The sequence below is a fragment of the Jaculus jaculus genome, chromosome 8 (assembly GCF_020740685.1).
Source record: "Jaculus jaculus isolate mJacJac1 chromosome 8, mJacJac1.mat.Y.cur, whole genome shotgun sequence".
Classification (NCBI taxonomy): Eukaryota; Metazoa; Chordata; class Mammalia; order Rodentia; family Dipodidae; genus Jaculus; species Jaculus jaculus.
Genome location: NC_059109.1, coordinates 42,158,250 through 42,181,564, shown reverse-complemented (window position 1 = coordinate 42,181,564; position 23,315 = coordinate 42,158,250). Strand labels below are relative to the sequence as shown.

Sequence of the window (23,315 nt, the reverse complement as noted above, 5' to 3'; positions counted from 1 at the left end):
GAGCAGGCCTCCAGTCAAATTAGAGGGCAGTTGGTTTCCCCCATAACAGATGTTGCCACTACTGCACCCCTTGGCTCATTTGGCCTGGTTGGCCAAATATAAGGCTTGCAGTGTCCACTGTTGAGTATCTCCACTGGTGATTTCTCTCTCCCATTGAACTGCATGCATTGTGGCTTTTTCCAGCTTTCTGTCAGCTGGTCTGCATGGACGAGGTTTTCAGCTCAGCTCCAGCAGGATTTCTCAGTGACCTTGTAGCCCAAGTATGTGGAGTCTTCAGCAGAAGGGTCTTACTGTCTCTTCCTGGTGGGAAACCAAGAGCCTTGGCAATGTCCTGTAATGTTTTGGGGGTATCAGTGACCTCCCTGGCAAACAACTCACAGGACCATATCCCATCCCTGGCACTGAAAATTTTCTAGTAACAATCTATGGCTCCTGAGTGTTCCATTGTCCAAAAAAGTAGGTTTCCATAAGACTTATTTACATCCTTGTCTGAAAGAAGATATTTAATGAATTTATATAAATAACTACTCAAAGGCAACTTCAAATTTTACAATGTGGTCAACTAAGAAACAGTTAGGTATTTTAATTCTGCTCACCTGATGATTTTAGTTACCAAACTACTATGAGGGTTCAGGCAGTCTGTTCCCACAATAATCCTTAATTTGGGGGAATAAAGCAAACCAAGTAAGACAAGTTAGGCATGCTCAATTTCAATTTATAAAGCAGAATTTCCCTTCCCTCCTTTCCTTTCCTTCCTTCCTTTTCTCTTTTTCTTTCATTCATTAGTTTTTTTCAAATATGGTTTCACTCTAGCCCAGGCTGACCTGGAATTCACTATGTATTCTCAGGGTGGCCTTGAACTCATGGTGATCCTCTTACCTCTGCCTCCCCAGTGCTAGGATTAAAGGCATGCACCACCACGTCCAGCATGCCTGCCTCCTTATCTTCCTTCCTTTCTTTAAGGAAAGAAGCTGTTTTATTTTTTTACTTTTTATTTTTATTTTTTGTTTTTCAAGGTAGGGCCTCACTCTAGTCCAGACTGATCTGGAATTCACTATGTAGTCTCAGGGTGGCTTCAAACTCACAGTGATCCACCTACCTCTGCCTGAGTGCTGGGATTAAAGGCATATACCACCATGACCGGCTTCATTAAAAAATTTTTTTTATTGTTCTTAAAAATATGTATTTGACAGAGGGGGTGGTGTACCAGGGCCTGTAGCCATTGCAAACAAACTCCAGACGTGCACTTCCTTGTGCATCTGGCTAATGTGGGTTCTGGGAAATCAAACCTTTGGCTTTGCAGGCAAATGCCTTAACTGCTAAGCTGTCCCTTCAGCCTAATATTTTATTTATTGCAGGGGGGGGGGGGAGGGAGGGAGGGAGGGAGGGAGGGAGAGAGAGAGAGAGAATGAATATGAATGAATGAATATGGGCACATCAGTATTTGAGCTCCAGATGTATGCACCACCTTGTGCACTTGGCTTTGTGTGGGTACTGAGTAATTGAACCTGAGTCCTTTGCCTTTGCTGGCAAGCGCCTTAACTGCTAAGCCATCTCTCTAGCCCTCATTTTCTTTTCTTATTTCTTTTCTTTTTTCTGTTTTTTTTTTTTTTGTTTTGCTTTTTTGTTTGTTTTTTTTGCAGTATATATACTTTGGGGTTTTTTTTGACTTTTCTTTTTTTTAATTTTTATTAGCATTTTCCATGATTATAAAAAAAATCCCATGGTAATTCCCTCCCCCCCCCAACACTTTCCCCTTTGAAGTTCCATTCTCCATCATATTACCTCCCCATCACAATCATTGTGTTTTGTTTTGTTTTGTTTTTGGTTTTTCGAGGTAGGGTCTCACTCTGGCTCAGGCTGACCTGGAATTCACTATGTAGTCTCAGGGTGGCCTCGAACTCTCCGTGATCCTCCTACCTCTGCCTCCCGATGTGTTTTTGTTCTTTTGAAGTAGGGTCTCACTCTGTTCCAGGCTGAGTTGGAATTCACTATGTAGTCACAGGATGGCCTCGAACTCATGGCGACCCTCGTAACTCTGCCTCTGGAGTGCTGGGATTAAGGGCATGTGCCACCACACTGCACCTTTCTTTTCTTTTTTTTTTTTTTTTTTTACAATTTCTCTAAATATTTATTAATTTTTTTTCTACAGCTCAATTTTCCTGTGGAAATAATCTGAAGATTAAACAATTACTTTTTTTTTTAAAACAGCACTTACTCCTCATTACAGAGAACAGAAGATCCGTGGCACATTATCTTTGGAAAGATCTTTTGAAAAGTGTTCATCTAAAAAACCAACTATGATTCTCTCACAGATCATGTCTGTCTCTTTCAAAGGACTACAAGGCAGCTAAACTTTATAAGGCAGAGTCTTACTTCAGTTTAGGCTGACCTGGAATTTATTCTATAGCCCCCGGCTGGCCTCAAACTCACATTGATCATTCTACCTCAGCTGGAACTAAAGGCATGCGCCACCTTTTAAGGTAGGATCTTGCTTTAGCCCCACCTGACCTGGAATTCACTATGTAGTCTCAGGGTGGCCTTTAACTCACAGTCATCCTCCTACTCTGCCTCCTGAGTGCTAGGATTAAAGGTGTGTGCCACCATGCTCAGCTGTTTATTTTTAATTTTTTATAGCATTCTATTATCTGTTTATTATTATTATTTTTTGGGGGGGGCTGGTGTCACACTCTAGCCCAGGCGGACCTGGAATTCACTTTGTCATTGCAGGGTGGTCTTGAATTCATCATTCATCCTCCTACCTCTGCCTCCCAAGTGCTGGGATTAAAGGTGTGCACCACCACACCTGGCTTGTCTATTCTTTTAAGTTGTAATTATTGCTGTCATCTTTTCATGTGTCTACTAGTCATATATCTTTGGTGTGCTAACTCTTCAAAACCTCTCCCCCATTTGTAAATTGGCTTTTCTTTTTGAGTTACTGACCTATTAGACAGATAGATGATTTGCACTTGCTTTCTCCTCTAGTTTAATCTTCATTTTCTTTCTTTCTTTTTTATTTTTCTTTTTCTTTTAATTTTTATTAGCATTTTCCATGATTATAAAAAAATCCCATGTTAATTCCCTTCCTCCCCCCCCCACTTTCTCCTTTGAAATTCCATTCTCCATCATATTACCTCCCCATCACAATTTTTTTTTAATATTTAAACTTCCGATCTTTTTATTTATTTATTTGCAGGCAGAGATAGAGAGAAGAGAGAATTGGGCACACTAGAACTCTAGCTGCTGCAGATAAACTCCAGAAGCATGTGCCACTTTGTATATCTGGCTTACATGGGTAGTATGGAATCAAACCTCAGTTCTTAGGCTTCCCTGGCAAGCACCTTAACCACTAAGCTGTACGTCCAGCTCCCTTTGTTTATTATGTTTCGAGGTAGAGTCCCACCCTAGCTCAGACTGACCTGGAATTTACTCTAGTCTCAGGGTGGCCTCAAACTCACAGGGATCCACCTACCCTCTGCCTCCTGAGTGCTGGGATTAAAGGTGTGCACCACCATGCCTGGCTTTATAATTTAATATAGGCACTGAAAGGTATATATTTGCCTTTTAGGACTGACTTCCTCATTTCTTATGGTTTTGCTGTGTTGTATTATTGTTTTCATTTGACTATGAATTTTTTATTTCCTTTTTGGTTTTTCAGGGTAGAGTCTCACTCCAGTTTAGGCTGACCTGGAATTCACTATGTAGTCGCAGGGTGGCCTTGAATTCAAGGTGATCCTCCTACCTCTGCCTTCCCAGTGCTGGGATTAAAGGCGTACACCACCCTGCCCAACTTGATTTCCTTCTTGATTTCTACAGTGACCCATTCATTCATCACTCAGTAGTGTACTGTTTAGTTTCCATGATTTTGTGTATTTTATATAGTTTTTCTTGCTGTAGCTTTGTAGTTTAATCTCATTGTGGTCATATAAAGTACAAGGAATTAGTTCACTTTTCCTGTATTTGTTAATATTTGCTTTGTGTCTTAATTTATGGTCTATTGTAGAGACTGTTCCATGTGCTGCTGAAAGGAATGTATTCTACTGTATTTGGATGGGCTGTTCTGTATGTATCTGTTAGGTCAATTTGTTCCATGATCTCATTTAATCCAGATGCTTCTCTGTTTTATGTTTTGCCCGGATGACCTGTCAATTGATGAGAGCTGGGTATTGAAGTAACTCAGTACAATTGAGTTTGGTGTTATTTGTGACCTTCAGTCAAGTAGTGCTTATTTTATGAAATTGGGAGCATCCTTGTTAGGTTTGCATATTTCCAGCATTGTAATGTCCTCCTGTTGAATTGTCCCTTTAATCAATATAAAGTGACATTCTTTATCTTTTCTTACTAATTTTGGTTTGAAGTCTATCATGTCAGATATTCAGATAGCAATACCTGTCTGTTTCCTAGGCCCATTTACTTGAAATACCATTTTCCATCCTCTCACACTAAGATTCTAGATACTCTTGTGTCTTTTTTGGGGGGTGTGGTTGTGGGAGGGGGGTCAAAGTAGGGTCTCACTCTAGCTCAGGCTGACCTGGAATTCACTATGTAGTCTCAGAGTTTACTTGAATTCATGGTGATCTTCCTACCTCTGCCTCCTGAGTGATGGAATTAGGCATGTGCAACCATGCCTGGCTTTGCTATCTGTTTTTTATGGATAGTTGAATTTCTTGGAGATAGCAAACAGAAGGATTCTGCCTTTTCATCCAGTCTGCAAGCATTTGTCTTTTTATGGAGGCCATTGATGTTAAGAGTTACTATTGAAAGGGTGAAAGGTGTGTATTTATTTCACCATAATTCTTGGTTTGTAGTGCTTACTGTTTTTCTTTTACTCTCTTTTATTAACAATTATTTGAATATGTTTTTTTTCCCCCCTGTTATCTCATGTGTGTGCTTTTCTTTCTCTTCAGTGTGCAGGATTCTTTCAGGTATTTTCTGTAGAGCTGCTTTAGTGGTCATATATTCCTTTAGCCTTTTTAAAAAATTTATTTATTTATTTGCAAGCAGAGAGAGAGAGAGAAGAGGAGAGGAGAGGGGAGGGGAGGAGGTGAGATGAAACGCGGACAGAGAATGGGCATGCCAGGGCCTCTAACCACTCCAGACAAATGCATTACCTTGTGTATCTGGCTTATGTGGGTCCTGAGGAATTGAACCTGGGTCCTTTGGCTTCACAAGCAAATGCCTCAACCATTAAGCTTTCTCTTCAGCCCTCCTTTAGCCTGTTTTTGTGCAAAGTCCTCTCTCCTCCATCAATTTGGATGGACAGCTTTGTGTTGGATATAGTAATCTTGTTACCTTTCAGTTGTTACCTTTCAGAACTTGGAATACTTCATTCCAAGCCCTTCTGGCTTTATTCATAGGGTTTTACTCTAGCCTAGACTGACCTGGAATTCACTATGTAGTCTCAGGGTGGCTTTGAACTCATAGCAATCCTCTTACATCTGCATCCTGAGTGCTAGGATTAAAGGTGTGTGCCACCACACCCTGAGAATCTGCTGTTAACCTGATGGACTTACTTTTATATGGGACTTGATGTTTTTCTCTAACTGCTATCAATATGTTTTCCTTGGCTGTATTTTTAGTAGTTCAATTATAAAATGGCATGGAGAGGTTCTTTCAAGGTTTTGTTTGTTTGGTGTTCTATAGGCTTCCAGTATCTGTATTCTCATCTCTTTCCCTATTTGTAGGAAATTTTTTTTGCTGGAAATACCTCCTATACCTTTCAATTGAAATTGTTCTCTTTCTACTATACCCTACCTTACGTTTGATGTCTCTCTTTTTAAAATGTATTTTATTTATTTATTTTTTGATTACTTTTATTTATTTATTTGAGAGCGACAGACACAGAGAGAAAGATGCAGATAGAGAGAATGGGCGCGCCTGGGCCTCCAGTCATTGCAGATGAACTCCAGACATATGTGCCCCCTTGTGCATCTGGCTTATGTGGGTCCTGGGGAATTGAGCCTCGAACTGGGGTCCTTAGGCTTCATAGGCAAGTGCTTGACCTTTAAGCCATCTCTCCAGCCCTATTTATTTATTTGATAAAGGGGGAGAGAGAGAGAGAATGGGCATACCAGGGCATCCAGCCACTGCAAACAAACTCCAGATGAATGCACCCTCTTGTGCATCTGGCTTATGTGGATCCTGGGGAATCAAAACAGGGTCTTTTGACTTTGCAGGCAAACGCCTTAACGGCTAAGCCCTCTTTCTCTCTCTTTTTGAGGTAGGGTTTCACTCTGGTCCATGGTGACCTTGAATTCACTATGTAGTCTCAGGGTAGCCTCCAACTCATGGCTATTCTCTTACCTCTGTGCCATCATGCCTGGTTATTTTATTTTTTATTTGAGAGAGACAGAGAGAGAAAGAGAGAGAGAGAGAATGGGCATGCCAGGGCCTCCACCCATTGTAAACAAACTCCAGATGCATGTGCCACCTTGTGCATCTGGCTTACGTGGGTCCTGGGGAATAGAGCCTTGAACCGGGGTTCTTGGGCTTTACAGACAAACACTTAACTGCTAGGCCATCTCTCCAGCCCAGGGCTGATCTCTTAATAGTGTCTTGAAATTTCTGTTCATACATTCCTATTTATCTTATCTGCAACCTTGTCTTCTAGTTTAGATATTCTATCCTCTCCTCCTTCTATTGGTGAGACCTACAGAGTTTTCTATTTGACTTAACCCTGTTTTGCATTTCTAGTATTTCTGATTGGTATGTTTTTAATAGTTCTGTTTCCTTACTCATGACTTGTATTGGCCTCCTTATTTCACTAAGTTGATTTCCTGTGTTCTGTTTGGATTCCTTCATGAATTTGTTTTCTTTGATTCCTTTGATTTCTTCAAACATAGTTATAATCATTCTTTTTTTTTAATTATTTATTTATTTATTTGAGAGCGACAGACACAGAAAGACAGAGGGAGAGAGAGAGAGTGGGCGCGCCAGGGCTTCCAGCCTTTGCAAACGGACTCCAGACGCGTGCGCCCCCTTGTGTATCTGGCTAACGTGGGACCTGGGGAGCCGAGCCTCGAACCAGGGTCCTTAGGCTTCACAGGCAAGCGCTTAACCACTAAGCCATCTCTCCAGCCCATAATCATTCTTTTGAATTCTTTGCCAGCCATTTCTTCTATTTCACTCTCACTGGAGATAATTTCTGATGGATTTATAATTTTTGGTGTAATTACATTGTCTTGATTTCTTGATTTATTTTGTTTCTTGTATTATATATAGATTTTTGTATCTTTTAAAAAATACTTTGTTTTTATTTTATTTATTTGAAAGAGAAGGGAGAGAGAATGGTCATGCCGAGGTCTCTAGCAAACAAACTCCAGACACATGTACCACCTTGTACGTCTGGCTTACATGGGTCCTGGGAAATTGAACCTGTGTCCTTTGGCTTCACAGGCAAATACCTTAACCACTAAGCCATCACTCCAGCCTGATTTTTGCATCTTTTGTGAATTTAATGCTTGTTTTTTTTTTTTTTTTTTAGTTACCTGCTGAATTCTTAGAAGTACACATTAGAAGTTATGTATCTTCAGGGTAGGAGCCCCAAGATGTATTCTAGTATGCTACATGGAGCAAAATACAAGCAAATTCTAAAATCTAATTGAGCAGTATCCACACTCAACTACAAAATAGCGCAGAGAGCTAGAGGGATGGCTTAGCAGCTAAGGCCCTGATATGCCCTTGTCTCTGTCTCTGTCTGTCTCTTTTTCTCTCAAATAAATAAATAAGGCACACCTTTAATCCCAGCACTGGGAGGCAGAGATTGGAGGATCAATGTGAGTTCAGGGCCACCCTGAGACTACATAGTGAATTCCAGGTCAGCCTGAGCTAGAGTGAAATCCTACCTCAAAAAAACAAACAAACAAAATATTAGCAACAAGAAAAAAACCACTACAGAGTATTAATGTAAGAGTGGGGATTAAAGCAAACAGATAACCAAAGAAAGTCAAAGTCTTTAAGGGTGTGTATTTACTGAAAACTTTAATCCTGTGTAATGGGAGATTCCTGGTCTGTAATGAGTTCAGCCTGGGACTGAGTGAGACCCTGTCCCTAAGGACAGAATAAAAAGACAAAAAGGCACTATAATTTAGGAAATATCAAAAGCAACAAGTCAAGCCCAAAACATTTTACTTAAGGATGACAAATCTGACCAAAAAAAATCTAACACATAATCTGCTCTGACATGGAAGGTTTGATTAACACTTCTAGTTCCAGCCTATATACCTAGCTTTGGAGTAGGTATTGACCCAGTATAAATAGGCCCTGTTACCTTTTGGGATGGCTTCTGGTCTCACTATGCTGAGTGCCCGCCTGGTTCTCTCTCTGTTTTGGTGTGGGCTTGGCTCAGTATTTTGGGTGGGTGGATCTGCTGTTCCAGTCAGCTGTGCTGTATGCTATGTGCCTGAGGGTAAAGAGAACCCTTGGAGTCCCAGTGCTGGTGGTAGGGGGAAGGCTGGCTGGTGTGAGTGCCTGAAATTATTCTGGAGCTGCTCAGATGGTACCTATTGTCTTCTCCTTCATGTTTCTTGACTTTGTGAGGCTGGTGTGAGTGGAGAGTTCCCAGTGGTTTTGCTTCTGCCAATTCTGCTAGGACCAGGCAGGTAGCTCTTCCCAGGAAACTGCTGGCTGGAACCAGTGCTGGTGCATGCATGGGTTCTAAAAGATCTGGTTTCTCCTGCGTCTCTGCTGAGGTGATGAATTCTTCACACCTTCACTTTTTGGGGGAGGTGTGTTTTTTGGTGGTTTTCTCCCCCTAAGCTGCTTTGGTGTGGCCAGTACACTGCCATCTTTACCAGCAGGTCACTCTTTTTTATTTTTTTAAATTATTTGAGAGAGAGAGATACAGAAACAGGCAGGGGTTGGGGAGAGAATGGGTGCGCCAGGGCCTCCAGCCACTGCAAACAAACTCCAGATGCATGTGCCCCTGCCCTGTGCATCTGGCTTACTTGAGTCTTGGGGAATTGAACCTGGGTTCTTTGGCTTTGCAGGCAAGCCCCTCAACTGCCTAGCCATCCCTCCAGCCCAAGCTCGTGCTTATTATTATTATTTTATTTGTTTGAGAGAGAGAGAGAAAGGAAGAGGCAGAGACAGAATGGGTATGCCAGGGCTCTAGCCCCTGCAGATGAACTCCAAACACCTGTGTCATTTTTGTGCATCTGTTTTTACATGGGTACTGGGGTATTGAACCAGGGTCCTTAAGCTTTGTAGACAAGTGCCTTATCGGCTCAGTCATCTCTCTAGCCTGTATGTGTCTCTTGCTCCTGTAAATGAATGCTAGACACGTGTAACAGATTTTGGTGTTTGGCTTTACCTGGTTGTCTGGGGAATAGAACCCTGTCCTACAGGTTTTGCACGTAAGTGCCTTTAACTGCTGAGCCATATCCCCAGCATGTATTGGATAGTTGTCTATTCATGATTGTTATAATTACTAATTTTAGGGGGGGAAGGGAAGTTAGTGTACATTCTAACGTACTGCTTCAAAAAAGCGTATTTGTGCTGGAGAGATGGGTTAGTGGTTAAAGTTCCTTGTTTGCAATGCTTTATGTTCTGAGTTGGCTTCCCTGGTACCCATGTAAAGCAGTTGCACATGTGTCTGCAGTTTGTTTACAGTGGTAGAAGACCCTGGCATGCCCATTCTTTTTCTTTTTTTTTTTTTTGGTTTTTCGAGGTAGGGTCTCACTCTGGTCCAGGCTGACCTGGAATTAACTCTGTCATCTCAGGGTGGCCTTGAACTCATGGCAATCCTCCTACCTCTGCCTCCCGAGTGCTGGGATTAAAGGCATGTGCCACCATGCCCGGCTACATGCCCATTATTTTCCTCTCTCTTTGCAGAAATAAATTTAAAAAATTATTATATATATATATTTTTTGAGAGAGAGAAAGAGAAGAGAGAGAGAGAACAGGTGCACCAGGGCTCCAGCCACTGCAAACGAACTCCAGATGCATGTGCCCCCTTGTGTATCTGGCTTACGTGGGTCCTGGAAAATCAAACTGGGATCGTTGGCTTTGCAGGCAAACACCTTAACCACTAAGCCATCTCTCCAGTGCCCCCCCCCCCCCAATATTTGTAATATTATATTTATTTTTTTAGTGTTTCTGTATTCTGATGTTATTCCCTTCCTTTTTTTTTTTTATTTTTATTTTTTTTCCAAGATATTGTCTCACTGTAGCCCAGGCTGACCTGGAATTCACTAGGTAGTCTCAGGGTGGCCTCCTACCTCCTACCTCTGCCTCCCCAGTGCTGGGATTAAAGGCGTGTGCCACCACACCCAGCATCTTCCCATCTTTTTAAAAAGAATTTGTGTGTTTGCATTGTGTGGCAGTATCTAATAAACTTTCTACATACACTTGGTTGTCCTTTCAAGGTCTTGTTTGAAGATAATCTGAAAACATGCACAGAAGAGAAAGGGAAGATGTCTAGTGTTTTCACTTCTTACTACTCTCCATCCTGTAGCCGCACAGACGGAGGCCCTTGTGCATGAAGACAGATTTGTTCTATGGCCTCGGAGTTGGGTGCCGGTGACGATGGCGGCTGCACTGAGCTGGCAAAGCCTCTCTATCTTCAGTACCTGGAGAGGGCCCTGCGATTGGACCATTTTCTGCGACAAACTTCAGCCATCTTCAATAGGAATATTTCTAGGTATATTATTTCACTTTTGTGTATAGTAATATTTTATCATATTTTAATTTCTTAAGTCCCTGTTGATCTTTTGTTTGATCTTCTTTTGAATTTTAATTTATTTGCATGCATAGGTACAGCCAGATTATTTTACTGCTGCAATCAAATGCCTATCCAGTTTTACTTGGGTTTCTGGGGAATTGAATGTGGATCATCAGGGTTCTCTTTTTTTTGTTTTTCAAAATAGGGTTTTACTCTAACCCAGGCTGACCTGAAATTCACCATGTAATCTCTCAGGGCAGCTTCAAACCCACAGCAGTCCTACCTCAGCCTCCCAGTGCTGGGATTAAAGGCATGCTCCACCACACCTGGCTTAATTTATTAATATTATTTTATTTTGGAGAGAGAAAGGCAGAAAGAGAATGAGAGAATGGGTGTGCTAGGACCAGCTGATATGAACAAATTGCAGATCTGTGTACCCCCTTGAGCACATGTACGACATTGCTGCTCTTGCGTCACTGTGCTTCTGGCTATGTTGGACCCGGAGATTTAAATATGCATTCTTAGGCCGGCCGGCCCGCCCGCCTGCCTGCCTACCTGCCTGCCTTCCTTTTTTTTTTACTATATTTTTTTGTTTTTACTTATTTATTTTTAATTTAATTAATTTACTTATTTGAGAAAGCAAGAAAGAGGCAGAGAGAAAGAGAATGGGTGTGCCAGGGCCTCCAGCCACTACAAACGAGCTCCAGATGCATGTGCCACCTTGTGCATCTGGTTTACGTGAGTCCTGTGGAATTGAACCGAGGTCCTTTGGCTTTGCAGGCAAACACCTTAACTACTAAGCCATCTCTTCAGCCTTTATTATTTTTGAGAGAAAGAGAGAAAAAAAGTCATATAGTCATGTGTCCAGCCACTGTAGACAAACTCCAGATGCACATGCCATCTTGTGCATTAGACTTATATGGGTTCTGGGGAGTTGAACCTGGGCTTTTTGGCTTTGCAGGCAAGTGCCTTAACCACTAAGCCATCTCTCAACTACCAAGCCATCTCTCTAGCCCTTTTCTTGTTTTTAAAATTTATTTATAAGCAGATTGAGAGAGAGAGAAGGAGAGAGAGAAAGAGAATGGGGTGGGCCATTTCAGGTACATACACCACTGCATCTGGCTTTACATGGGTACTGGTGAAGGTCCTTTGGCTTTGCAGTCAAGCACCTTAACCACTAAGCCATCTTCCTAACCCTCTTCAGGCTTTTCTGGCAAGCACCTTTAACTGCTTAGTCATCTTCCTAGCACCTCCCTGTAGATTTTTAAAATTGAATTATATTGTGATTGTGTTTTACATTTTCTTTTTACTTCTTTCAAATAAAACATAGTAAAGCCAGGCATGGTGGTACATGCCTTTAATCCTAGCACTCAGGAGGCAGAGGTAGGAGGATCTCTATGAGTTCAAGGCCACCCTGAGACTACATAGTGATTCCAGGTCAGCTTGGGATAGAGAAGACCCTACCTCAAAAAGTAAAAAAAAATTTAAAAAAAAAGTCAAGAGCTGGGATGATAGCTGGAGTAGGTAAGAGTGCTTGTAACAGCAAGCCTGAGTTTGATGCCTAGCACCCACCTTATAAAGAAGATGGATGAGGGCTAGAGAGATGGCTTAGCTGTTAAGCCCTTGCCTGTGAACCCTAAGGACCCCAGTTCAAGGCTTTATTCCCCAGGACCCACATTAGCCAGATGCGCAAGGTGGTGCACACGTCTGGAGTTTGTTTGCAGTGGCTGGAAGCCCTGGTACACCCATTCTCTCTCTCTTTCTCTCTGCCTCCTTTTCTCTGTCTGTCGTTCTCAAATAAATTAAAAAAAAAAAAAAAGATTTCAAGAAGATGGATGAGTATGGTTGCTCATGTCTGTAACCTCATAACTGAGGGGAACATAGGATTTCTGGGGCACCCTGGTCTGCTAGACTAACCAAAAACAGGAAGTTCCAGGATCAGTAAGAGACTTTTTTTTTTTTTTTTTTTTGTAGCAAGGCTCACTCTGTAGTACCAGGCTGGCCTCCCAATCACAGCAATCCTCCTCCCCTAGCCTCCTGATTTATGGGACTAAAGGTGTGTGCCACCTTACCTAGCTCAGTAAGGAAATAAGGTGTATGAGTGATAAAGGAAGACATCCAGCATCCTCCTCTAGCCTTCATATGTGTACATGGAGCAGGCAGATCTGTTCATGCACTGTATACACATACTTCACATATTACACACCAGATAAACAATTAATCTTTTTGAAGATTCAATTTATTCTATGAAGTGACCTATTATACTAACTGTAAATTACAATATTTTTCTGGATGGACTGTGTATATGGACTTAGCATTCTTCTATTTTAGTGATGACAGTGAAGATGGACTGGACGACTGTAATCCCTTATTGCCTGAGTCTGGGGATCCCTTAATACAAGTAAAAGAAGAGCCTCCCAATTCACTGCTTGGTGAAACTTCAGAAGCAAGCAATTCTGCATTGTTAAACTCCTACTCACTGAATGGAGTTCTGCAGTCAGGTCAGTGTGGGGTGAGATCCCTATTGAGACTGTTGGTTTTTGTGAGACAATAATCCTTTTATTTATTTTTTTTTCTTACTCTTTATGTTTCTTTATCCAGAATCAAAGTCTGAAAAGGGGAATTTATATAACTTCTCTAAGTTGAAGAAAAGCAGAAAATGGCTAAAGGTAAGAGATAAACAGAAAGTTTACAATCCAGGTAACCTACTAAAATGTAACTAGGTATTTATTGAGTATAAGACACTTTATTTGCAAGCAGAGAAAAAGAGAAAATGGGCACACAAGGGCCTCTAGCTGCTGCAAAGTAACTCTAGATGTATGCACTACTTTGTGTATCTGGCTTTGCAGGCAAATGCTTAACCGCTAAGCCATCTCTGTAGCCCTCATCGTCAGATTTTTAAAAATTGAGATATAATTCACTTACCATGAAATTCATTTTTTAAAAGTGTGCAGCTTAGTAGTCTTTTTGTTGTTGTTGGTTTTTCAAAGTAGGTTCTTACTCTAGCCCAGGCTGACCTGTAATTCACTGTGTCATCTCGGGTTGGCCTTGAACTCATGGTGATCCTCCTAGATCTGCCTCCCATGTGCTGGGATTAAAGGCATGCACCACACCTAGTTTCTACAACACAGGAAAATTTTTAGAGTTTAAATGAGATTATGCTACTCCATTGCTTATAAACGCTCTAAATGTTAACTCTTAAAGGACAATACCATGCCCAGCTCAGAGTAATAGTCTTTAATATGTTTATGACATTTAAAAAATTTTTATTTATTTATTTGAGAGCGACAGAGGGGGAGACAGAGAGAGAGAGAGAGAGAGAGAGACAGAGAATGGGCATGCTAGGGCCTCTAGCTACTGGAAACAAACTCTAGCTGCATGCGCTTCTCTTGTGCATCTGGCTAATTTGGGTCCTGGAAAATCAAGCCTCGAACCGGGGTTCTTAGGCTTCATAGGCAAGCACTTAGCTGCTAAGCCATCTCTCCAGCCCTATAAACTTGTTTTTAACCATTACCAGCAAAGAATTTCTTTTCTTTTTTTCTTTCTTTCCCCTTTCCCTTTCTCTTCCCCTTTTCCCTTTTCCCTTTCTTCCTTCTCCTTCCTTTCCCTCCCTTCCCCTCCCTCTCCTGTTTCCAGGTAGGTGCTCTAGCCCCATTTACCTGGAATTCACTATATAGTCTCAGGGTGGCCTCAAACTCACGGCAATCATCCTGCCTCTGCCTCTGCTTCCACACCTGGCCCAGTTTCTCTTCTGTTTTGATGTCATTATTTTCTTTATTCCTTATGTTGCCTTGGTGTTCAACATTTAGTGGTATCTGGGAAGCGGAAAAGACTGTACTCTCCAAGCTCTTTTGGTCATCGTTCTGAAAAATAAGTTAGAATTGTAAGTGGAATTACTTCACAGCAAGAGTTATATTTTAATTTTCACCTTTTTTTCCAGAGCATTCTTTTAAGTGATGAGTCCAGTGAGGCAGATTCTCAGAGTGAAGAAGATGATGATGATGAAGAACTCAATCTCAGCAGAGAAGAACTGCACAACATGCTTCGATTACACAAGTATAAGAAACTTCACCAAAATAGATACAGTAAAGATAAGGAGGTGAGCATTTTAAGGGAACACTCAACATTAACTGTCTCTGATTTACAGTCATTAAACATGCATTATTTTAGCTTTACATATAGGTGGTAGTCATTTTTTATAGCTTTGTTGAGATGCAATTCACATACAAAACGTTCAGCCTTTAAAATTGTGACCCAAGGGCATCGCCATAGCTTGGTTAAAGCACTTGTCCAGTAGTAAAATTATGACCTACACTGAGTATGGCAGTGTACACCTTTAACCCCAGCACTTGGGAGGCAGAGGTGGGAGGATTGCTGTGAGTTCAAGACTACCCTGAGACTATATAGAGAGTGTATTCCCAGTCAGCCTACCTTGAAAAAGGAAATATGACTCACACCTTTATTTCCATCCCTTGGAGGCTAAGGTAGGAGGATCACCATGAGGCAAGCCTGGGTCTACAGAATGAGTTTCAGGACAGGCTGGGCTAGAGTGAGACTCTGCCTACAAACAAAAAGGTGCAATTCAAAGCAGCATATGGTGGCTCAAGCCTATATTCCCAGCACTGAAGGAGGAGGACCATTGTGAGTTCATGGTTAGCCGGGCTACAGAGTAAGTTCTAGGTCAGCCTGGGCCAGTGTGAAATTCTGCCTCAAAAAAAAAAAAAAAAAAAAAAAGCCAAAAAACCAGAAAGCAGCAACAACACAAAAGTACAATTTAGTGGGTTTTTCTTTTTTCTTTTTTTTAGTGTATTTATATTGTGTTCATGCATCACTGTCTCATTTCTAGAACATTTTCATCATTCTAGAAAGAAAGCTTACTTAGTTTTTATTCCTCATTCTGTTCTCTTTAGTGCCAGTCCACCTTCTTTCTCTGGGTTTGTTTGCTTAATTGTTTAGTTTTTTTTTTGGGTTGTGTGTGCATGCCCACATGGAGAGGTTGTGTCCTGTACACAGACTGAAGGAAAACGTCAGGTGACTTCCTCTATCCCTCTTTCACTGTATTTTCCTGAGACAGAATCTCCCATTGAACCTGAAGCTGCTGTTTTGTTTATTTCTATTTTTTATTTTTTTTGTTTTTCCGAGGTAGGGTCTCACTGTAGCTCAGGCTGACCTGGAATTCACTATGTATTCTCAGGGTGGCCTTGAACTCTCGGCAATCCTCCTACCTCTGCCTCCAGAGTGCTGGGATTAAAGGCATGTGCCACCACACCCAGTTTTGAAGCTCCTCTTTTGTGGTAAGATTGGATTACTGGAAGCTCCAGTGATATCCCTGTCTTTACCCCCTTCAGCACTGGAATTACAGGCATGGGTAGCTACACATAGCTTTTTCCTGGGTGCTGGGATCTAAACTTAGGTCTTCATGCTTGTGTATCAATTGCTGTTTCCTGCTGAGCCATAACCCCACCCCTTGGTCTTACTTTCACTTACTTTATTGTATTTTTTAATATTTTTATTTATTTATTTGTAAGCAGAGAGAGAGACAGACAAGAGAGAACAGTTGTTCTGGGTCCTCTAGCAAACTTGAGGTGCATGCACCCTTTTGTGCATCTAACTTCACATGGGTAGTAGGGAATCGAAACCATTTCATTAACCTTTGTAGGCAAGCACCTTAACCACTAAGCTGTCTCTCCAACCTGTCATTATTATTTTTAATATATATATATATATATATTTTTTGGTTTTTCAAGGTAGGGTCTTACTCTAGCGCAGGCTGACCTGGAATTCACTCTGTATTCTCAGGGTGGCCTCGAACTAAAGGCGCGTGCCACCACACCCGGCTCATATTTTTTATATTTTAAAAATATTTTATTTATTAGAGGGAGAGAGAGAGAGAGAGAGAGAGGAAGAGGCAGATAGAGAGAAAGAGAATGGGCACACCAGGTCTTCTAGCCATTGTAAACAAACCCTAGGTGCATGTGCCCCCTTGTGCATCTGGCTTACATGGGTCCAGGAGACTCGAACTGGGGTCCTTAGGCTTCACTGGCAAACGCCTTAACCACTAAGCCATTTCCCTGGCCCTCATTATTGTTTTTAGATTATTTATTTATTAATGCATTTATTTGAGAAGTCGTGGTGTGAAGAGAACGGGTACACCAGAGCCTTCTGCTACAATTGTACTACAGATGCTTGTGCCACTATGTATCTGGCTTTACTTGGGTACTAAAGGAAAAAGCCATCAGGCTATGTAAAGCAAGTACCTTTAACCTCTGAGCCATCTCTCCATCCTAATTATTATTTTATAATATATGCTATTTATATATGCTTTTTTTCTGAGAAAGGATGTCTGAGACAAGGTGAATTCCTAATTGTCCTAACTTCACCTTCCTAGTGCTAGAACTGTGGGCTTGCTTGCATACCCAGCTTTAATTATTTTGTTTTGGTTGTGGATGGTATTAAAGATGGAACAAAAGGCCTTAGGCTGACCTGACACTTTGTAGTCCTAGGTTGGCCTTGAACTCGTGGCAGTCCCCCTACCTCTGTCTCTGAAATGCTGGGATTAAAGAAGTGCACCATTACACTTTTTCTTTGTTGTTGTTGTTGGTGGTGTTTGTTTTTATTCCAGGCAGGTTGTCACTCTAGTCCAGGCTGATCTGGAACTTACTCTATAGTCCCAAGATGGAATTGACAGTTATCCTCCTACCTCTTCCTCATAAGTGCTGGGATTAAAGGCGTATGCTGCCACACCCTGCTTTGGAAAGAGAGAAACAAGACAAACAGACAGAGGCTGAGAGATAGAAAGAGTATGGATACACGAGAGCTTCCTGCAAATGCAGATGAACTCCAGACACATTTGCTATTTTGTGCATGTAACTTAACATGGATACTGGGGAATCAAACCCAGGATGTCAGGCTTTGGAAGCAAGCACCTTTAACCACTGAGCCATCTCCCCAATCCTCCCCTTAAAATTGAAAAAAAATATATTTTATATTATTTATTTATTTTGAAACAGGGAGAGAGAGAAGTAGAGACAGTGGACATACCAGGGCCTCTAGCCACTGCAGATGAACTCTACATGCATGTGCTACCTCATGTATCTGGCTTACATGGGTCCTGGGAAATTGAACCTGAGTCCTTTGGCTTTGCAGGCAAACACCTTAACCACTAAGCCATCTCTCCAGCCCTAAAGTAACTTAAAAATAAAAGAGAAAGGAATGCTGGGGGTGGAGGCGCACACCTTTAATTCCCACACTTAGGAGGCAGAGGTAGGAGGGTCACTATGAGTTTAAGGCCATCCTGAGGTTACATAGTGAATTCTAGGACAGCCTGGGCTAGAGCTTAGACCCTACCTCAAAAACCAAAAGGAGCTGGGTGTGGTGGTGTATGCCTTTAATCCAGCACTCGGGAGGCATAGGTTGGAGGATCGCCATGAGGCCACCCTAAGATTACCTAGTGAATTCCAGGTCAGCCTGAGCTAGAGTGAAACCCTACCTTGAAAAACCAAAAAAAAAAAAAAAAAAAAAACCAAAAAAAAAAAAAAGTAAAAAACAATATGGTGGTGCATATCTTTAATCCCAGCACTTGGGAGGTTGAGGTAGGAGGATCGACTGAGTTTGAGGCTACTCTGAGACTACATAGTGAATTCTAGGTCAGTCTGGGCTATCTTAAAATACCGCCACCCTGAAAAAAAAAAAAAAAAGGAAAGAATGGATGAATGATGGGCAAGTGCCTTAACTGCTAAGCCTTCTCTACAGCATCCCCACCAAATATTTTCATTTATTTGATAGACAGAGTGAAGTAAGTAGAATGAGGCAGGGGAGGGAGAGGGAGAGATTGCGAGTGTAAGTATGGGTACACTAAGGCCTCCTGCCACTGCACCAATTTGTGTATCTGGCTTTATATGGGTACTGAAGAATTGAACCCAGGCTGTCAAGCTTTGCAAAACAAAACAAAACAAAACAAAACAAACCACCATTAACCATTTGCCACCTCTCCAGCCCAAAATAATTTTTCTTTTTTACAAAAAGCAAAAAAAAGCTGGAGAGATGGCTTAGCAGTTAAGGCACTTGCCTGTACAGCTTGAGGACCCATGTTTGGCTCTCCTGATCCCATGTAAGCCAGATGCACAAGTTGAGACAAGCACAAGGTCATACATGCCCACTAGGTGGTGCAAGTGTCTGGAGTTCAAGTGTAGTGGCTGATGTCCTGGCATGCTAGTTCTCTCTCACTCACTCTCTAAAATTAAAAAAATAAAATAAGGGCGGTGGAAGCGGAGCCTCGGACCACGGGGTCCCAAGCGCCGAGCAGCCCGTGGACCCGGGTTGCGGATGCACCGCTGAGGCTAAGTATAAGGAGCAAGGGACTGTCTTGGCAGAGGACCAGCTGGCCCAAAGCAGTTGGACATGTTCAAGACCAACCTGGAGGAATTTGCCAGCAAGCACAAACAGGAAACCCGGCAGAATCCCGAGTTCCGGGTGCAGTTCCAGGACATGTGTGTGACCATTGGGGTGGATCCTCTGGCCTCTGGAAAAGGATTTTGGTCTGAGATGCTGGGTGTTGGGGACTTTTATTATGAGCTGTGCGTCCAGATTATTGAAGTGTGCCTGGCCCTGAAATACAGGAATGGAGGTCTGATAACACTGGAAGAGCTACATCAACAAGTGTTGAAAGGAAGTTTGCTCAGGATGTTAGCCAGTAGGTCTTGCCGTCCAACCCATGGAGTCCAGAAAGAACTTCTTGTTGTTGTTGTTGTTTCTGGTTTTCGAGGTAGGGTCTCACTCTGGCTCAGGCTGACCTGGAATTCACTATGTAGTCTCAGGGTGGCCTCAGACTCCTCCCAAGTGCTGGGATTAAAGGCGTGCACCACCATGCCCAGTAAGAACTCTTTCTTTTAAAAAATATTATTCATTGTCACGTGCGTGCATGTGTGTGCACACCCCACATGTGTGTTCCAGTCTTTTGCCACTCCACTACAAGTGAATACGAGGTGCTGTTGCCACTCTTTTCCTCTAGCTTTGTGTGGGTGCTGGGGAATCGAACCTGGGTTGGCAGGCTTTGCAAGGAAGTGCCTTCAACTGCTCATCCAAAACCCCAGCAGTTTTTTTTTTTTTGTTTGTTTTGTTTTGTTTTTGGAGGTAGGGTCTCACTCTAGTCCAGGCTGACCTGGAGTTCACTATGTCGTTTTAGACTGGCCTCAAAGTCATGGTAATCCTCCTATCTCTGCCTCCTGAGTATTGGGATTAAAAGCCTGTACTACCAAGCCCAGCTTTTTTTTTTTTTTTTTTTTTTTTTACTTTTTTGAGGTCTCACTGTTTCACTCTATCTCAGGCGGAACTAGAATTCACTATGTAGTCCCAGGCTGGCCTCAAACTCACAGGGATCCTCCTATCTCTGCTTCTTGAGTGTTGGGATTAAAGGTGTGCACCACCAAAAAATAAAAATAAAAATAAATAAAATTTTATTTAGGGGCCTGGAGAGATGGTCTGGTGGTTAAGGTGCTTGCCTACAAAACCAAATGACCCAGTTTGATCCCCAGAGCCAACATAATCCAGATGCACTTGGTGTTGTGCATGTGTCTCGAATTTGTTTGCAGTGGCACCAGCTTTTCTCTCTCTTCCTCTCTAACTATCTGCTTCTGTCTAATAGTAAATAAATAAAAATACAATATCTTAAAAATTACTTTATTTTTTATTTTAGAGAAAGAAAGGGAAAGAGGCAGATACAGAGAGAATGGGCATGCCAGGGTCTCCAGCTACTGCAAACAAACTCCAGATGTATGTGCCACCTTGTGCATGTGGCTTATGTGGGTTCTGGTGAATCAAAAACATCGGTCCTTTGGCTTTGCCAGCAAGCACCTTAACTGCTAAGCCATATCAAGCCCTTGCTATTTTTGTTTGTTTGTTTGTTTTTTGTTTTTTTTGAAGTAGGGTCTTGCTCTAATACCGGCTGACCTGGAATTCACTATGTAGTCTGAGGGTAGCCTTGAATTCACTTACCTACCTCTGCTTCCCGAGTGCTGGGATTAAAGGTGTGCATTACCATGCCTGGCTTCAGCTTTTTTAAATTGCAGCTTGAAGGCTGTGTGTGGAACACAGAGGCCCATCCCAGGATCTGTCTGTTTCAGTTGCAGCAGTACCAGTACTACAGTGCAGGCCTGCTGTCCACCTACGACCCTTTCTATGAACAACAACGGCATTTGCTCGGCCCTAAGAAAAAGAAATTCAAGGAAGACAAGAAACTTAAAGGTGAGCATTGTGAACTGCTTTCCACAGTTAATTTTTAGTTTTAGAATTACTGTGACCTGTTGCTACATTTAGACTTTAGGCACAGTACAAAGTAGCATTTTCCAAAAGCTGTAGTCTGTTTTTCTAATTTGTAAGCATTTAGCATTTTTAGCCTCATTTCATCTTTCTATATGGGCAGAAGGGTCAGGAAATCAAGATAATCCTTGGCTACACGTAGAGTTCAAGGCCAGCCTCACCTATATGAAACTATCTTAGAACTCCCCCAAAACATACAGTAGGAAAAGAACTGTAGTTTGTTAGGCATAATTGTTTATTCCTTTTTCCTTTACAAACTATGGAATGGGGAAACATTGGTGAAACATAGGAAGTATGGCTGGATTTGATGGCCCACGCCTTTAATCCCAGCACGCAGGAGCCAGAGGTAGGAGGATCACCCTGAGTTCAAGGTCAGCCTGGGACTACAAAGTAAGTTCCGGGTCAGCCTGTGCTAGAGTGAGACCCTACCTTAGGGGGAAAAAAAACAAACAAGTGATGCGTGCGTGCGCATGCAAATGAGTTGGGCATGGTGGCGCACACCTTTAATCCCAGCACTCAGAAGGCAGAGGTAGGTAAGTGAGTTCGAGGATACCCTCAGACTACATAGGGAACTCCAGGTCAGCCTGAGCTAGAGCAAGACCCTACCTTGAAAAACAAAAATAAAACAAACAGGAAGTATGAGGAGTAATCTGAAGTTTGTGGAGTAATTTATAATTAATTATAGCTTTGTCTTTCTGGGGTGATTTGAAGAAATTTACTTCTTGATGAGCCCTTCTAGTATTTGCTTCTTTGCTAGAAAATGTCTTTCTTTCCTACTGGTGTATAAGCAGCTAGAAAACAGAAGGAAACAAATCTTTAAACTATATGTGAAGGGCATATTTTATTGCCTTGAAGGTATAAATTCTATATAGAAAGCTCTTTTTTGCCTTCTTTTGTTCTTTCTCCCACATCCTTTTTATTTTATCCTCCACCCCCCCTCCTAATGTGAATTAAGGTTTCATTCATTTTATGGTTTCTTTCTTAAAATTAGTATTTTTAAAAAACATTTTTTTAAATTTTTATTTATGTACTTGAGAGCAACAGACAGAGAAAGAGGCAGAGAGAGAGAGATAGAGGGAGGGAAGGAGGGAGGATGGACGCACCAGGGCCTCCAGCCACTGCAAATGAACTCCAGATGCATGCGTCCCCCCTGTGCATCTGGCTAACGTGGGTCCAGGGGAATTGAGCCTCAAACCAGAGTCCTTAGGCTTCACAGGCAAATGCTTAACTGCTAAGCCATCTCTTCAGCCCCTTAAAATTATTTTTAAAGAAAAATTTAAAGTACATACTTACTTGAGAGAGAATGGGCAAACAAACTCCAGACACATGAGCCACTTTGTACATCTGGCTTTATGAGGGTTCTAGGAAGTATTCCTGGGACATCAGGCTTTCCCAACAAGTGCCTTTAACTGCTAAGCCCTCTTTCCAGCACCTAAAATTTTCATGTCATATCAATTACTGCGCTTTTTCTTTTGTGTAACTTTTTTTTTTTTTTTTTTTCGAGGTAGGGTCTCACTGTAACCCAGGCTGACCTGGAATTCACTATGGAGTCTCAGGGTGTCCTTGAACTCATGGCAATCCTCCTACCTCTGCCTCCCGAGTGCTGGGATTAAAGGCTTGCGCCACCACGCCCAGCTTCCTGTTACTTTTTTAAAAATGTTTTTTGTTTATTTTTATTTATTAATTTGAGAGTGACAGAGAAAGAGGCAGAGAGAGAAAAAAAAAGAGGAGAGTGGGCACGCCAAGGCTTCTAGCCACTGCAAACGAACTCCAGATGTGTGCGCCCCCTTGTGTATCTGGCTAACGTGGGTCCTGGGGAATCAAGCCTTGAACCGGGGCCCTTAGGTTTCACAGGCAAGTGCTTAACCGCCAAGCCATCTCTCCAGCCTATTCCTGTTACTTTTTTAAAGGTCCTTTACATTGTCACTAAGTAGAAATGTTTCCTTTTCCTTCCTGCTTTTTGTTGTTACTGTTGTTGTTTTGTTTTTTCAAGTAGCATCTCACTCTCTAGCCTAGGCTAACCTGGAATTAACTGTATAGTCTCGGTGGCCTTGAACTCAGCAATCCTCCTACCTCTGCCTCCCAAGTGCTGGGATTAAAGGCATGTGCCACCATGCCCTGCTTCCAGTCATGCTTTTTAACTTCTCCTGATGCTAAGCTCAAAAGCAGTTTGGTTTTTTAGCTTTATTCTATATTTACATTTTATTTGAGTAGTTCTTTCATGTGAGACCTTTCTTTTGGAATATTTAAATGGCCTGAACAGATCAAGAGAATGCTGCCAGTCTCAGGTAGGAGGAAAGCATGTAGAATTTTTTAGAGGTACAAGAATGTTGTTTGG

General features: G+C 42.0%; 1 protein-coding gene across 2 annotated transcripts in view; it reads left to right on the top strand.

Annotated features, from left to right (window-relative positions):
• Positions 1-23,315, top strand: part of Ino80 (INO80 complex ATPase subunit) — a 178,304-nt gene that overhangs the window by 11,869 nt on the left and 143,120 nt on the right. Inside the window, exons 2-6 of one of the 2 annotated variants that reach the window (XM_045156229.1) lie at positions 10,454-10,639; positions 12,992-13,161; positions 13,262-13,329; positions 14,601-14,759; positions 20,782-20,902. In XM_045156229.1, coding sequence (XP_045012164.1) covers positions 10,497-10,639; positions 12,992-13,161; positions 13,262-13,329; positions 14,601-14,759; positions 20,782-20,902 — 661 coding nt within the window. In that variant the 5' untranslated portion in view covers positions 10,454-10,496. Of the gene's footprint in view, positions 1-10,453; positions 10,640-12,991; positions 13,162-13,261; positions 13,330-14,600; positions 14,760-20,727; positions 20,903-23,315 lie in introns of both variants that reach the window. The other variant, XM_045156228.1, reaches the window with a different exon arrangement.